Source organism: Zonotrichia albicollis, chromosome Z (genome assembly GCF_047830755.1).
Source record: "Zonotrichia albicollis isolate bZonAlb1 chromosome Z, bZonAlb1.hap1, whole genome shotgun sequence".
NCBI classification, from domain to species: Eukaryota; Metazoa; Chordata; class Aves; order Passeriformes; family Passerellidae; genus Zonotrichia; species Zonotrichia albicollis.
Genome location: NC_133860.1, coordinates 69,917,809 through 69,934,693, shown reverse-complemented (window position 1 = coordinate 69,934,693; position 16,885 = coordinate 69,917,809). Strand labels below are relative to the sequence as shown.

Sequence of the window (16,885 nt, the reverse complement as noted above, 5' to 3'; positions counted from 1 at the left end):
AAAGCTTTTACTGCTTTTCTGCTTTAATGTGATGATTCCCTGATTTCGGGTATCACCATTAGCTCTTCAGTCTATTGAAATTATTTCAATTTTCTCGAACTTGTCTGCCTCGTCTTTTCTAGTTGCTTGTATGTATTATGGTATTCCAGTTTTCACCTCTTCCTTCTCTTCAGTTTTCCCCTGAATTGCGAACCTCCTTTCTCATGCTGATTTTGTGAACTGAGCTATGATTACCTGTGTGAAGGTGCTTTGCTTTCACTTTCCTCTCTGCTGCAGTTTGCAGCAACTGCAGTGTCGGAACACAGGTGGGATCTTTGCATTATTACGAATATTGCTAGCGCAAAAAGGCAAGACTTCCCAATCCATTACTTCTTTCCTTGATAGTCTTTACTATTTGATAACTTGATGGGCTAGACCCCAGGGCAAGGGGAGTTTCAAGGACATCAGAATAAATGCTGTCTAGGACTTCAATTTCAGCAAAAGCTTTGATGGTTCTTTTGTAAGAAAAACAAGCAGAAATGCGTCACCTTATTTTTAAAGGCATCTTCTTATCACTCTCTGGGCTCAGTTCTTTCTAATTTGAGAAAGTTCATTCTCAAGTTGTCATAGCAGTCTCTTTACTGTAATGATTATAATAGTCTGTGAAACGCTTTATACAGAAAACACACAGAAGAAGTGAAACAAAGAGTTTTAAATCTACCACCAAAAAGTTGTTAGAGGAACATTCCTCATAACAGTTGAGTCAAAATTTGGAACATGTTGGGAATTTATTTGCAGACACATGTTCAAAGAAACAACAAATTTCAGGCATTCATATACACTATAACATCCAAGATTTTTTTATAGACACTTCAAAAAATCTGCATCTGCATTTATTGCATCATGGTATATGTGTTTTGTTTCTTTTAAGTACTTTCAGAACATTTAATCTCTGTTTAATGGATAACCCAAGTTTTATCCAGCTAAACAATGCTTTATTAAATTTACTGTCCTGGTTAGACAATTCCTGTTGATTAAGTTTTCTAGGGTGTACTCAACTATGAAGTGGCTCCTTACTGCACCTGCAATGTATTTATCAAGTTTTCTGGAATGTATGGACTGTATGGACCTTTGACTCTTTATCTTTCTTGTTCTATGACTTCTAATTAATCTCTAGTTATTTGATAGCCATTGAATAAGTCTTTATTGAATTCTTTTCTTAAACTATTGATTAGGTTCTCCAAATCGTATGGGTTCCTTGCTGCAGTTACAGTGAGGTAATTTCTCAGGGTTTTCTATTGATACTCACCCAACACAGATCTAAATCAAAACCAGCTAAAATCACAGTCAAACTTTAACTAATTAAATGTAATTCATTACAAATTTTTTTAAAAATCACAAAACTCCTGGTTAACTAAGATATAATTAACTGTCAAAAGAAATGTATTATTCAAACCTACTGACATTGAAAATGAGAGCAATAGTGGATTTGTCTTTACAAACAAGCTGTGGGCCTTCTGGTAGATAAAACTAGCTCTGGAAGATAAACAATGGGAAGGATTCCACTAATTGAATAATGGAAAAAGATACTTGCTTTTACAAATAAACTTTAGGTTTGCTGATAAACAAAATTAGACATTAAGAGGTGAAAGAAACAATGGGGAAGAAAAACCCCAAATTCCATAAGAATTAAAAATTAAAAGGAGGATTATACATTAGAGGGAAATCTTTGGGGAATCTTAAGGATCAGGCGTATCGGTGAGTCTGTACCTCTCAAGTACCTCAGCCAATGGGGAAAGAGAGAAGGGAAATGTGGCTGGGATATTAGGATAAAAAGGAGGCTGTGTCCTCCAAAAATTTGAGAGAGATCCTGGGCGGATGCCCCATGGCCTCTCTCTTTATTTGAATAAAGCCAAAAAGGACTCTTCTGTCTCCTTTTTGGACATGTTATAAATAATGAGAAAGCCAAATTAATAATGATAGCGAAAGATTTTATTTTCGCTACCAAAAATGCGGTCCTCGATAGCCACAGCCAAAGAGACAGTGTCGAGCCCCGGATCAGCACTGGGTCAACCTGGATCCGACCTCTGTTGCGTCAGATATCCCTCTGTTAAAGAATGCTGTCTCAACTGGGGCTGTTTTATACAGTTTTTTCTGCCTGAGGCAGAGGTGCCCCAATTTCTTTTGTCACCCTGCATATGTGTGAAGTTTCTTTTCACTGTGCAGGCTGGGACATCGGTGTTTCTTGGGAGGTGGCCGGTCCTGATCATGGCAGAAGAAGTCGGGTATTTAGATGTATGTTCTTGATGACTTTGGTTATCTTGATTGATGATACTTACCAAGTACTGATCATCCTTGGGTGTTCGCGGGTGGCTCCAGGAGAAGCCCATCTCCACACCAGCCATGTCCTTCTGCTTGCAGAGGAGGCATTCTTTCCTGCTGCCACCAGGAGTTTTGCTGCTTCTTTGTGGTAATCTGTCTCTGGGCTGTCCGTGGTCTGAGGCTCATTGGATTTTTGTTACATGTATAATTTATTTTACAATTTTTATTTTATACATTTTCCACACAAGCATGCATTACTTTACATCACATATTACAGACATAAACCTCTGGTGTTTGTGGATTAATTTTCCTAACAAAAACAAGGTAGTGTTACAGTTTACAAGAGCAGGTTACTGTTCTTGGAACTGATATTGTGACTATGACATACTTAGTCCAGTAAAATTTAGCTGGAACCCACAAGTGTTGTATCATTCTGTTTGTCCTTTGGAGTTATTTTATATGCTTGCTTGAGCAATGTAGTCCTTACCACTTCTTATGATTTTATATCTGTCTTGGTTTGTTAACCTGGAAATTAGCTTGTGAATCCATTAATCAAGCATGTGTCTGTATTGTATTCTGTTTGGTTTGTTGGGTGTTTTTTTTTTTAATGACCTACAGGAAAGTCTCCTAGCCTTGAAGTGTCTATAATGATGTCATTTCAGTAGGAAAAAAAAGAGAAATAGTAGGCAGAAAATTTGTCCTGTTTTCAAAATTAGGCCTAAATATAAAAAAAAAATAGGGTTTAGTGAAATTAGTGTTTCAATATTGTTCCTAAGCAGGATCATTGCTCTGCAGAAAAAACCCGAGTTATTCCAAAAAGTAGAGATGTTTGATAGGAAGGTGAGGATTTGTGTGAATAGGAGATCTGAGAGTGGAAGCACCCAAAGAAACAACAGAAAAGAGACAGAACTGGCCTGTACTGATGGCCCATAGTTTTGCAGATTGTCCTGTACTCAGACGTGAAGACTCAAGCTACTAAGATAGGATAGTGGAAAAGTAAAAAACAGGGCTGGTGCCTTGGAGGCATACAGACAAAAGAGACACAAAGCAAGGATTCAGTATTGATGATTCACAAACATGGGACAGGATGGAAAACAAAGCATTGCTGAATCACTGTTGGCTTCCCGGGGGGTATAAATGGCACATCAGTGAATGGCTGCCAGGCTAGCCATTCCTTTGTCCCTGGTCATTTCTGATTGGAGCACTTCTGAATCTGAATACAGGGCACCCAGGTGAGACAAATCCGTCCCAGTGCCTGTGAGTTTAATCTAGTGGGTGGGATCAGTTGTGTGTTTTTCTGAACTCACCTTTTGCTCCTGTAAACATGTTTTCTTGTTTTGCTTTGTTGTTGCTGCAGCATCGTGGTATCTTTTGTTACAGCCAAATGCTGTTGATACCAAAGCAAATACATAAAGCAGCAGATACAAATGCTGGCCCACTTACCTAATGTGGGATGCTTTGATTTTGATGATACTTGATTTTGTGGGAAGTGATTTCCCCAGCACACACTTCTGGTGCAGGAAACATTCACTGGCGTTTTGTTTCTTTGTCATTATGGAACACAGAATATCTCTGTTTCATCACAAAAAGTTGTCGACTGCTGGTTAGTTTCTGGATTTCATGACAGACTCTTTTATCTAAATAGTGGAGAGCTTGCCCTGTTCTCCCTGATCCTTGCATGTGCATCTTTAAACACGTTTTGCTTTTTTTTTCCTCAGATCCTTGGTACTAGTTAGCACTTCTGTCTTCATGGGTTTTGTAGTTGAACAGGTTGCTATATATTGGTTTCTTTAGACTTTTCACTATTCATATTGTTATAGGTAAAAATCGATAAAGCTAAATTAATAATAATAACGAAAGATTTTATTTTCACGACTGAAAATACGGTCTTCAATAGCCACAATCAAAAGGACAGCGTTGAGCCTGGGATCGGTGCTGGGTGAACTTCGGTCTGACTTCCATCACATCATCGGACCCCCTCCGCTCGCAAATGCTGTCCCTGTCAGGGCTGGCTTTATACAGGTTTTGTTCCTCCCGAGGCAGAGGTTCTTCTTTTCGTTATTTTGCGTATGCATGAAGTCTCCTTTCTCTGTGCAGGGCTGGACAGTGCTGTTTCTGGGAAGCAATGAATGTTGATGGGGAACTCAGTATTCAGATGTATGTTCTTGACGACTCTGGCAGTCTTGATTGAAGATACTTATCAAGTGTTCATAGCTCTTGAGTGTTCTGGGATAGTCTTGGGAAGGGCTTATCTCTGCACACTCAATGGCAATGTTCTTTCGATTGCTAATTAGGCTTTCTTTCTTTGCTGCCATCTGGAGTTTTGCAATTTCTGTGTGGCAATCTGCCCCTAACTGTCCGTGGTCTTAGGCTTTTTGGGTTTTTTTACATGCACAATTTTATTTACAACTTTATTTCATGTATATCTTATATAAGCACAAATTATCTCATACTACGTATTACAGTATTGTACTTGTGAGTTTTGACAAAAAGAACAAAAGCTGAAGACAGTCCCCTGCACAGAGTTTTCTCCCTTGCTACATACCTCATTGCAACATAGTTGGGGCAAAATGCCAAAATTTGCAATTGTTTCTTAAGGTGGCTCGTAGATAGAGGCTTAGCCATACAAACTCTCCTTGTGCTGAGAACAGGCAATATGTCAGGGCACACACCATGAGTGGCAAAGGGATTTGCTGTGTTAAAGTATGAATTGAGCAATGAAATAGACATTAATTTTTAATTAGGTATTTCTGCACAGACGTAGAACTCTTTAGAGTTTCAGGGCTGGATGGGACAAATGTAATTTGAAGAAACTCCTCTTGTGATGGATAGTCGTGTCTCCTGACTGCAGTATTTTGTGAGTTCTAGAACAGAAGGTTTTATGCATTTAGCATTGGATTCTTGACAACGTGCCTCTGCAGCTGACTGGGCACTGAACTGGGGGGGTTTGAAGGGTTGAGCTCAAATCTTAATGGGAAGAAGGTGAATCACAGTGGGTGTGCCTTATGGTATGTTTACTTCTAGGGAAGTGTACTGAGGGCAGTACCTACAGCCCTCAGCAAGCATTTACATCTTATATAAGTGTGTGTGACTGAAGGAGTCCAGCCTGTGACTGAGCGGACGCAGAAGGTTATTGACTTGTCAGCAGAAGACCCAGTTTTCGCCTGCCTGCTCTAAGTATAAGCTTCTCTTTCTTTGTTCTTGTTGATTCACATGGGTGTAAGAAGGGAGGAGGACATGTGAGGATAGAATTACTGCAAGTAATTTGTTTGTTTCTGTCTTGCATGGAAAATATTGGCAGCAATGTGCTTCCAATTCCAAGGTCTATATTTTGCAGTTGGAGAAGGATTTTCTTTCAATATGATGAATGTCACAGAAAGAGCTCTTACTTACCTTTATTTTTCTCATTTGCACTTTGGTTCAAGATTGTGAAAGTTTAGGTTAATGGGTAACCAGGGGCAATAGACATAAGTTTTTAATTTTATTTTCTGAAGGGATTTTTTTCCTCCTAGAAAAGTAGATTTTCCTTCTTTAGTATCTTTATAGTGGGAGTTGCACATTTTGCTGGAATTACTTGCTTCCAGAGGTCTCTCTTGCAGAGAGGTCTGACAGGTCAGAGGAAGATCTGGGTTGCTAATGCAATATGGAGACTTTTCTGACATTTTCTTAATCTGGTGATATTACCACAGAGACGAGAAGAGGCTTTCTTGTATGATAGCACATTATTGAGATAGGTGTTTTGCCTAATGAAATCTAAACCCAGCCCCACGAGCAGCCCATCACTTTTGGGCATTGCTTTGACAGGTGTGCTTTGTCTGTGTTTGTCCATAGGATGGTGATTGCCAAGGCGTGGGCTCTGAAGAAGCATTTTGATGGTTTTCCCAAAACCAGTGACTTCGACCTGAAAAAGATAGAGCTGCCAAATCTAAAGGATGGAGGTGAGCAGAATGCTGCTTGTTATTACTAATTTTCCTGGAGGTTATATGATTGCTGATGTGTGGCTGTGGAGCTATAAAACTGCATGTTTGTCTTTGGAATTAGAAAAATTGCTGGCTTGTCACAAGCCATACACCTTAAGGGAGAAGGACAATTGCTGAAGAAGCATACTGAGGGGGTTGGTGGTTTCAAAGACACCTTGTCTTCTGATAAGTCCCTTAGAAACAATGATTGAATTCTAAGTCCATCACACAGCAATTAGGGCCTACCTTTCACAGTTTCTGCTACCTGATCACACTTGCTGCCTGATGACAAAGGCATTGGAATGTGTTTGCAAATGGAGAAAATCACCGTGAAGAAGTGATGTGGCCTCAAAACCAACAAACACAAGAAGACAATTTAATGCAGAGAGAGAGAGATGTGGATTGTGACTCAGAACCAATGAAGTAACTGTATTAAGTTCCTAACATGTTTTACTAGTAAAATATTTCTATTTACTTTAATTTTCAAAATCCTTTGGAAAAAAATGGAGAACATGATACCCCATAGGAGTTGGTTTTCAGTGGAGTTTTTCTGATGGTGATGGAGAAAATATTGAGAATAGTGTTAGGGGAGAGCAGAGTGACTGCACTGGGCATGAGCCTGCAGCTGAAAGACCTCAGGGCTGGAGTAAGTGAAGGTTGATCTTTTATTTCAAGAGGAAAGATGGTAAGATTTCTGCCTGCATTCAATTTTTTTTTTTTCATTATTCCTTGTCTTATTTGATCTGTTGCAACAAGAAGAGATATTGAATATAAATAGAAAAAAAAAAGACAGTTTTTATTCCTGTGTTTCTCTGTTTGGAGGAGATTAAGGAATATGATAACTTATCATCATATCAATAGCAAGAGCTGTTGGTAAAAGAACGAACTTTGATTTTTGGTTTCACATGGACATTTGTACTGTATTTCTTTGAGACTCATTCCACCATTTGTGAGTTACAGAATTTGCCACACTTTAAAAGGTGTGTAGAAGGAATTGTCCAGAAGGATCTTAAAGTACCAGTTATGCTTACAGCTGAAATATTTGAAAATTGATTTCTTCTTACATTTATGGATACACTTAAAAAAATCATGCGTGTGGTTATTTAAGAACATGGAATATTTTTTTCCTTCATATTTTAATCCCTAAAGCAAAAAGAGGCATAAGTTCACACTACAGTGACACCTGTAAAGGCGATGTTATGTTACATGGCTTTTCTGCTCACTCTTGAGTAATGGGAAGGTACTTAACATCTGAGTACATTTCCAGCTAGACCCCTGCAGCACAGGCAAAGAAAAATTTTAGCAGGTGGAGATGAACCGCTAAAAGTGCTGTGTAAATGAGAAGTTTAAAACATGTTTAACAATAGTCTTTCCCAAGAACTAGTGTTATTAGACAGTGAAGTCCATTAGGCTATTTAGAAAAGAGAAACTAATGCTTTCTCTTAAAGGCAGACAATTAGTTTGTGTTTGTCCTGTGCCACCCTCTTCTGGCTGAATCATGGGATGACATTTTATATATATCGAAATTAAATGAGAATGTTTTTTAGGAATTCTGGCTGCTTCACTCTTCTGTAGAGAAAGGAGATAGATGCAAAATTGCAAGATTGAAAATGACATAGTTTGCTAAAGCTACATTGGGGAAATTTTCTTTTTCAACAGCATACCAATAACCCAAAACTAAAGAATGTCGTAGTTGTTTCTGGTAGGTTTTTCCTAAACAAAGAAGGGATAAGGGGGACTTTGAGCAGTCTGGAGTTCATACCAATTTAGTTTGAAGATTGGCTGGTGGAAACTATTCTCTACTGCATTGATAATATCCAGGAATTTCTTTGTCTTCTGTTGCAGAGTTGCTGCTTGAATCAGTGTTTCTCAGTGTTGATCCTTACATGAGGTATGCCTTTTTGTCCTCTCTGAATTTCTGGCTAAAACATCTCATTTGAATTGCCATTTATACCTCAAAACAGCAGTGGGCAGCACCCACTGCTGTTATCAGTGTCCCTATGCCTTTGTGTTCTTTTTCAAAAATGTATGTGAATTACAAGACCCACTATATGGAACTGTGCCAGATTTAACTAGACGTTGGGGTAACATTTCTGCTGCCCTAGACTTTTCTTGGAATCATCTCTTGTTCCTTGTCATGTCTTCAACTGGAATGCAATGTACTCAAATGAGACTGCAGCCTTGTAGCAGTTCCTGCTTAATTTAACTTAGCAAACTTGTACTTAAGGATGCACATTTTAAGTTGGACATTGCTGATATACCCAATAGGGGGTAGTTGAAGCACAGGGAGACTGGGTAGTTTGAAGAGGCATTATGGACACTAAATTCAGAGATAGTTCTCTGAGTCTCATGCTTCTTGTACAGATGGACCATGCTGTGAAGTTTATTGCTGTCATCCCGCCAGCATTCCTGCCCAGGGTGCTCTGAGAAGCATTGGTCATGCTGTTACAATGACAAGCTAATTGATACCTGTTAACAACAGATAACTCTCTGGGTCAAACAGTTGCTGCTACTTCCTCGTGTGCCTGGAACGTTACTAAAGTTTCACACAGTAAGCTCTGTTTGCCTGTGTTACAGACCTTACAGTCGAAGGGACTTGAAGGAGGGTGACATAATGATAGGCACGCAGGTTGCCAGGTAAGACCTTCAGTTCCTGTTATCAATGTGCATGGCAGATCAGAACAGGAGTGTGCTGACACTCCAGACATCTGCAGCCTATGTTACCCCTCCTTGACTTGGGTATACTTCTGCTACTGACGTTCTTACCACTAAGTGGTTGGAATGTGTTTTTCCTCTAAGAATCTCTTTTGTTTTTCTGGAGAGCATATATACCTGTGATAAAATCTGTATGTTGTTTCTGGTGATAATGTCTTCAAAGGCAATTTTTACAAGTATAAAGGACCAATCATTGTACATGGCACATTTTGACCTTCACATTTTAAAACGTGATGTGTTAGTAGCTGCATGCCTGCAACCATACATGCTATCTACTCCAGCTGAAAATATCTCTGCATCACAGCTTGAGCCAAAGGGTTATTTAGCCTTAAATCCATACTTTTCCCAAGCTTATGGTATTGTAGCTGCAGATGTTTCCCTCTGTCAGTTTGTTCCTGCTGTGCTGCCTGTAAGCTGCTGCCAAGGAACATCTGTGGCCTTTGACTCTTGCATTTCTCTGCAGAAACATTGAGGGCTGGGATAAATTAACAACCAAGTCTGATGAACAGAAGGTCAACTGCTTCTAATGATTCTAAGATGCTTATCTACCCCTTTCCAACACAGTTTTCTTGTTGAGCTAAGAAAGTGGAATTTTCATTTGGCACAGAGATGCTAATATGGATATCTCCCTGATTTTAGATATGCTTTTTATCTGGTTTCATTACCCCAAGATGTTCCATCTTCAGGATCTTTTTAAATGAGGTGCAGGTTGTCTGAGAACAGACAGCCTATCAGCAACTCCTTGCTGTTCCACTTTAATCCCAACATCCTCTTTCCTGCATTCTAACTCACAGAAGCCTGGTCTGATCTCAAACTAAACTGGTGCTAGTCAAAGAAACAGTTGGCACTTGTGTGTGAAAATTTGGTTTATTGTGGGCAGGGCTGAATCTAAAATCATCTTGCCAGTATTTCCCTCATGATAAGAGCTTGTAGACATTTCAGGAAAAACACTTAACACCTACAGCATCAGCAGGTGTGGATTAAAAATCATTATTTGAAGTATTTCTTTTCTGAATCACAGGAAGAAAGGAAGAGCCAGTATTGATTTGTTTCTAACAAGATGTGGTTTTGGTTTTGGTTTTTTGTGGGTTTTTTTTTTTTAATTTTATTTTATTTTACTTTTTAAACAGGGTAGTAGAAAGCAAAAATCCTGCTTTCACAGTGGGGGCCTTTGTCGTGGCTCGCAGGGGCTGGAGAACTCATTTTATCTCTGATGGGAAAGACCTACAACTTCTTCCTTCCAATTGGCCGGAATCGCTCCCCAAATCTCTAGCTCTTGGAACAGTTGGCATGCCAGGGTAAGTTTGGAGATGAAAAGGCAACTATCCCCTGGATTTTGGTGCGCAGGAGGTTTCTTCCTGTTTGTATTGACCTTTGTCTTGTTCTACCAGCATACTGCCTATTCACGCTGCTAAAAAAGGCGTGCTTCTGGATACTCTGGGCCTGTATAAGGCATGAAGTTTATCCCATCCTCAACATCAGAGGAGATTTGCCTTGGAGATTATTGTGCCTCTCCTTGAGGAGCTGTAATAGGTCAGAAAGAGGATCCAGGAAGAGCTGGAAAGAATCTAGTTCAGTCTGTGTTAAACTCAGTGGAAAGTCTCAAACTTCACTGGCACCTGGACTAGTCTGCTTTTACTGATTGGGCTCTGTTGCTCTCACTGTATTTCCAGAATCAACCCCAAAATGCAAAAGACAGATGCTGTATCATGCAGCAAAATAGATGTTCTTTAAATTGCTCTGCAGCAGACAAAAGTGCTGTGCTTTGGAATCTGTATATACTATTTGAATCTGTCAGTCATCTGCTTGCATTTCTTACTTCATTCTCTGTAATTTTTATGGGACTTTGGCAGTCCTAATGATCTGGAAGGCTTTCAAAATTATTGTAAAATTGTGTGTGGTGGAGAACTTCTCAGATTTCATTTTAAGATCAGTCAAGATGCATGTTTTTTCTAGATGTCTTATAGAGGAATTCAGTTAGCTCTTTCAGTTGAGACCATGTGGGAAGCTCTGAGCTTGAATTTAGAAGACTTTTTTGGGATTCTGGACCAGTAGATGAGCTACTTTAGTAGTTCCTACAGATTACTAATGCACTGGTGAGACCTGAAGTACAGTTTCCAGAAAGACACTACAAGAAAGACTTTGAGTTGCTGGAGCATATCCAGAGAAGGGTGACAGAACTGATGAAGGGACCTGGAGCACAAGTCTCATGAGAAGCAGCTAAAGGATCATGGGACTTGTTGAGCATGCCACTTATTGGCAGGCTCAAGGAGACCTTACTCTTCTCTACAACTACCTGAATGAGGTTGTAGCCAAATGGGGGTGACTCTCTTCTTGCAGGTAACAAGCGACAGGACAACAGGAAATGGCCTTTAGCTGCATTAAGGGATGTTCAGGTTGGACATCAGGAAGAATTTCTTCACAGAAGAGATTGTCAAGCATTGAAACAGACTGTCCAGGGAAGTGATGGATTCACTGTCCCTGAAGGTACTCCAGAAACAACTGGATGTGTCGCTTAAAGCTAAGGTTTAGTTGACAAGGTGATAATTGGTGAAAGGTCGGACTCAGTGATCTTGGAGGTCTTTTCCAACCTTCATGATTCTGTGTTTCACCCAGCAGCCATAGCACAGTAGTCCTCTGGAGCAGTGAGCCCATCAGTAAGCTTTTTATCTTTTTCTGCCAGCTTTGATTTGTGATGAGTATAATTTAATCTAGTAGATACCAATTGGCAACTGACCTCTGTCTACGTTGGATTTCCTATCTCTTCCAGTATGTAACTGAGTTGTCACAGAGTTATCTGTGCTTTTCCTTCAGACTAATGAGCACAACGAAAGCTGTTTTCACCTTAGAGAGATTTCTGCCTCAACAATCTCTTTCCCAGCAATCCTCTTTCTGGGATGGCTGTGAAAAAGCCAAATTAAGAAGGTTGGATTAAGTTTTGGATTTCACAATATAGGAAAACTTAATCTTGTGCTGGTAGTGACTATATTTCTGATCCGTGTGGGCAAGTCATGTGTGTGTCTGTCATCTTTTATTCCTCACTGAACATTCTTTCATTTTCTTTGCAGCCTCACTGCATATTTTGGTCTGCTGGAGGTCTGCAAGATGAAGCCAGGAGAGACAGTCCTGGTTAATGCTGCAGCTGGTGCTGTGGGCTCTGTGGTGGGGCAGCTTGCTAAAATTGGGGTGAGTGGCTTGAGCTGCTCATACTTGCTGCTGAGAAGACATAGTTGTTAAACAGGGCAACAGGGCCATGAATGATCATAGCACAAGCATCCCTGAAGGCATGCCTACACAAGAGTCTTGAGATGGAAAAGCTCCTGAGTACATAGCAAATTTAGCTGGATGCTTCAGGAGCTCACATACTGATAACAGCCTTACTTAAAGAGTGCACCCTTCAACTAGCACACTGAGTGTCAGCCTCTGTTGTCAGGGGATGTTTATAAATGTTTTTCTCCTTTCCTTGCAGGGCTGCAAAGTGGTTGGCTGTGCTGGCTCAGATGACAAGGTTGCCTATCTGAAAAAAATAGGCTTTGATGAAGCCTTTAATTACAAGACTGTTAAATCTCTGGATGAAGCACTGCGTAAAGCCTCTCCTGATGGCTATGACTGTTTCTTTGACAATGTAAGTTCAGAGAGAAGGCCTTTCCTTGAGCATCTGTCATTTTCTTTAAACTGTAGCAGGAACTCAATATTGTAATTGTCTAATTGAAGTCTACACCAAGATTTCAATGTGGAGATCCATTTAATCAAGCAATGGTGTCTGTAGGAACTTACTGCTTTTCTGTTTCCTTCCCACACATATTTCTGCAGCTGACTTGAGCAGTAACAGAAAGAACAGAACCAAAAAGGCAAAGCTGGATTGTTGACAGTGTTTGTAAACGGAGAGAGAGGTTTTACTTCACTCCCTGAAAAGTCTGGCACATTTTGGGAAGTGACAGTCACAGTAACATGAAACTGATTCAGTCCATTACTGGCCCCACCTTTGACCACAGGCAGTTCTCTGCTGTTGCTGAAAGGGGTGTGAGTGTGGATGGTTCCACATTACGTGGTCATGGGGGCTGCCTTGGTACCTGAAACAAAACAGTAGCAAGGCCCACTTGCAAATCTACTGGAGCAGCCCTCAGAAAGTTTCTGACATCTTCCAAATATAGCTGGAATCAATGGGGACAATGTACTGTTCTTGATAGGTGTTGAATGTTAACATCTTGTTTTGAAGGCTAAGAAAATTTAACAGTATGGATGCAGTTAAATTGTGTCAGTTCACTTTCAAGATAAAGAGCTACACCTGTCTCTTTTGATTTTCTACTACAGTTAACATGTCTCATACCTGATAAAAAATATATCTGGCCACGGGGGTATTAGCTGGTATACAGGCTTAAACCCCTTGGCTAACTGCCCGGTTTCAAAGAAACCATCTTTAGCATGTCTTTCAGAAGTGCTTCTGCCAATCCTGGGATGAGGGCCCTGGTGTTTTGCCTTTCTCTGGCAATTGAAAGGAGTGTTTGGTGTCAGGGCAAAGTGCTTGTCTCTGTGGCAGGAGCTAAGGTCTTAAATAGGTTTTATGGTCTTGTCCATTCCCTTCATTCTTACTTCTAACTTTTGTGCAGAGCTCCACACAGCAGTATGTTTTCTCACAGCTTTTCACTATTAAAAGTTTCTTTTCACAGCACATCCCTATTTTGGAGATGAGAACCATAAAGTAAAAAGTTTGCATCACCATGATATAAAGATGTAAAATTGCATACTGGTGTGCGGGAAAAGCAGAGTTGGTGCTTCTTAGCACTCTTAGGAGGAGGGATGTATGTGCTAGTCCTGCCTGATGCTTCCAAACCAAGCTTCATGAAGCAGATTTGGAATTAAAACTAATTCCATACATTCACAACTAATTTTTAGAAGAGTGAGATTGAGTCCTCATAGGTCTGTGTAAATCCAAGGGTTTCTGCAGCCACCAAGTCTTTGGGGTAGTGGAAGTTGCTTCTCCCGATTGAACCTCTTGGTGCAGCAGTGCAATGTGGCAGATTTTGGCAGCCAATGCTGAACACTGGATTGTCTCTAATGCTGCACATGCTCTGGTTCTTGTAGGTGGGTGGAGAATTTGCCAGTGTTGCTATCAACCAAATGAGGAAATATGGAAGGATTGCAGTCTGTGGCGCAATCTCTCAGTACAATGACTCCGTGCCTCAGAATGGTGAGGGTCTTTATTGTATCTAAAGTGATTTTGTCTTTGGTGATGGCAGAAATACATAATGATAGTCTGCTGTTTACTTCCCTGGGCCATTTGAGTGTATGTATGTATACATTTGGGTAACTAGCTACTGCTGTGGGGCATGTGGGACACTGGGACCGTGTTCCTTGTGTGTACATGCTCTCATCCACCTTTGCACACACTGTCTGATGAACATCAGCTGATTAGGAATTAAGGAGTGGCTAAGATACTTAAAACAGGACTCCACATGGCCCTATGCAGATATAGATCAGCAGGTGTGGTGTCATGATGCCATTTATACAGTAGTATGTACTTAAAGATGAGATAGTGATTTTCCTTCATGTTTTTAGCTGATGCAGCTTAAGCTTTCTGGGTTGGTTTTCTTTTTCCAGTAAGATTTCAGCTACTAATAAAACTGCTGAGAAATGTGGCTGAATGAATATTCGTTTTCAACATCATTAAATTTCCAGATTTGCCTTCTAAAATGAATTGAAGGACTGTATTCTCTTTGGTGGCTGACTGGCTTTGGACTGTCAGATCACTTTAAAAAAATGGAACAGGCTTTTGGTAATGAGGAGGCTATCAGACATTTTTGTGACTGAGGAAACTGTTTTTCTAGAGTTTATAACTCAGATCCTGAGAGTTAGAGAGAGCATGAGAGCCTGTCAGGCTATCAAACAAGCTGTTAAAACAGTATTTTTGAGATTCAGCTTAAGGTTCTCAGGTGAAGCTGAGGCTACTTTATTTCTGAATGAAATAAATTCTGTTTTCAGAATTGTTTAGCTCCACAGCTTTAGGGATCAGGCCTTTGTCTCCCTAGGTGGCTGTCCATGAATCTTCAGTCTTTTGTGCTGGAAATTCTCTTTGGAAAATCTATCTGTTGCTTCTGGCTGAAAGGAAGTGATTCAATGGTCTTTAATGGCTAAAAGCTCACTTTATGCATCGGTACTTATTCTGAATGAAACTGATATTGCAGGTGGCTTGCTGGTTCTTTTCTCTTGCAGGGCCTTATGTGCAGATTCCCATGATTTTCAAAGAGCTTCAAATGGAAGGGTTTCTTGTGACACGATGGAACAACCGCCGGGAGGAAGGTCTGCAGGCCCTGCTGAAGTGGGTCATGGAGGTAAGGAAGGAAGGGGCAGCTGTTTGTAAGGTATACTCACACTGCAGGGTCCATCTCTGCAAGAGGTCTCTTGACATAGCTGTTTAGGTGAGGTCACAGCATAATGCTTTCCTTCTCCCTGCCTTGATCCTTGAGACTCTTGGGGACACTTAAACTATAGTAGATATGCCTGGTCCCTTCTGTTTTGTTGTAATGTGTGATATCAGCTTGTAGACTCAGATATAATCCAGAATACATGTAGGCTTTGAAGAAGCATGCTTCCAGAATAATGCAAAAATACTTACCTGATAATGAAGATTTTCACAGTTAGAGTAAATTGCTGTATCTCTCATTCAGTCATTTGTAGTATGGGCCAGGGTTTCCATTGTAGTATTGTGCTGAAGTTACTGGCAAGAATGAATTTATAGTATTAGGAGCTGGGCTTTAAAGGGATTTAAAAGGGAATTTCTTGTATTTTATTTTTCTAAGTGGAGGCTGAGTTACTAACCGAGTTCATGGCTGTGAGAAGTTTGTGAATGAGACCAGTAAAGGCTAAGAGGCTCTAGCTTTTACAAACATGAGGTTTTGGGATGGATCAGGTTTTGATCATTGGATTTGCAATTCCATACTTCTGTATGGGTAGAGACAGGCCTGGTTTTGGGTAAACGATCCCCTACCTGTCAGTTGTGTAGCAATAAATCTGTCCTGGTACGTTTTTACAGCAGTGACTTTTACTTCCTGTTATGACTCCAGGTAAAAGGTTTTACAACAAAAGGAGATCTTCACAAGAGTCCACGTGGTTTTGCAGTTATCCTGTGCATGCCAGCTTGCATGTTTCAAATAAAATATATATGCTGGAGAAAAATATTGCTGCAGTTTATTCTGTTTTGGTGGATGAAAATTCAGCAATTTTCTTTCTTACTTTTGACAGGGGAAGGTGAAGTACCATGAACAAGTCACTGAAGGATTTGAGAACATGCCAATGGCTTTTATAGGAATGTTAAAAGGAGAAAATCTTGGAAAAGCTGTTGTAAAAGTGTGAAGATCAGATATTCCTGGGAGACTGGTGCAGCAGAATGTGATTCTGTCACATTCTAAATGCTTTTAATTCACTTGTCAAATCATGTGATCAGTATGATTCAATCATTTTGCTAGAAGTTTGTTGATGGTGACTTCTGTTAATAATTTGACTAATAAGTCTAAGTATATTCCAGTTGCTTTGCTTGTGAAGAAATTGACACTTGCTTCCCAGAGCTGCACAAAACAAAGTGCCTTAAAATTGTTGAAAATCAGACCTGTAACAGATTTGATAATAGCTTGAACTTTTCTATGAGCAGGCTTGTAGAAAGGAAAATCAATTTGAAAAGCTTTGCTAACTGATGGCACATTTAATTCTTACCCATTGATTTGGCCCAGAACTTTGCAAGGGGGATTTTTTTTTAACCCATATGAAGGAGCGGAGAGCAAACTAAGCTAGCAACAGTTGGGGATTCCAGCTTCACCTCTAGCTGGCTTTTTAATAATATTTTTCATTAAACAGTGTAGCTATCTCAGTTATTCTGAGAATATGGAAAGGAAAAATAAATATCCTAATGTATA

General features: G+C 40.0%; 1 protein-coding gene across 11 annotated transcripts in view; it reads left to right on the top strand.

Moving 5' to 3' along the window:
- The window catches only part of PTGR1 (prostaglandin reductase 1), a 22,780-nt gene extending 5,895 nt beyond the window's left edge, over nucleotides 1–16,885 (top strand). Inside the window, exons 1-11 of one of the 11 annotated variants that reach the window (XM_074532740.1) lie at nucleotides 4,527–5,158; nucleotides 5,326–5,478; nucleotides 6,133–6,239; nucleotides 8,082–8,151; nucleotides 8,838–8,897; nucleotides 10,106–10,273; nucleotides 12,044–12,161; nucleotides 12,445–12,600; nucleotides 14,061–14,166; nucleotides 15,189–15,307; nucleotides 16,218–16,885. In XM_074532740.1, the coding sequence (XP_074388841.1) occupies nucleotides 6,134–6,239; nucleotides 8,082–8,151; nucleotides 8,838–8,897; nucleotides 10,106–10,273; nucleotides 12,044–12,161; nucleotides 12,445–12,600; nucleotides 14,061–14,166; nucleotides 15,189–15,307; nucleotides 16,218–16,328 (1,014 nt within the window). In that variant the 5' untranslated portion in view covers nucleotides 4,527–5,158; nucleotides 5,326–5,478; nucleotide 6,133 and the 3' untranslated portion in view covers nucleotides 16,329–16,885. The other 10 variants (XM_005494636.4, XM_074532739.1, XM_074532741.1 and 7 more) reach the window with 10 other exon arrangements.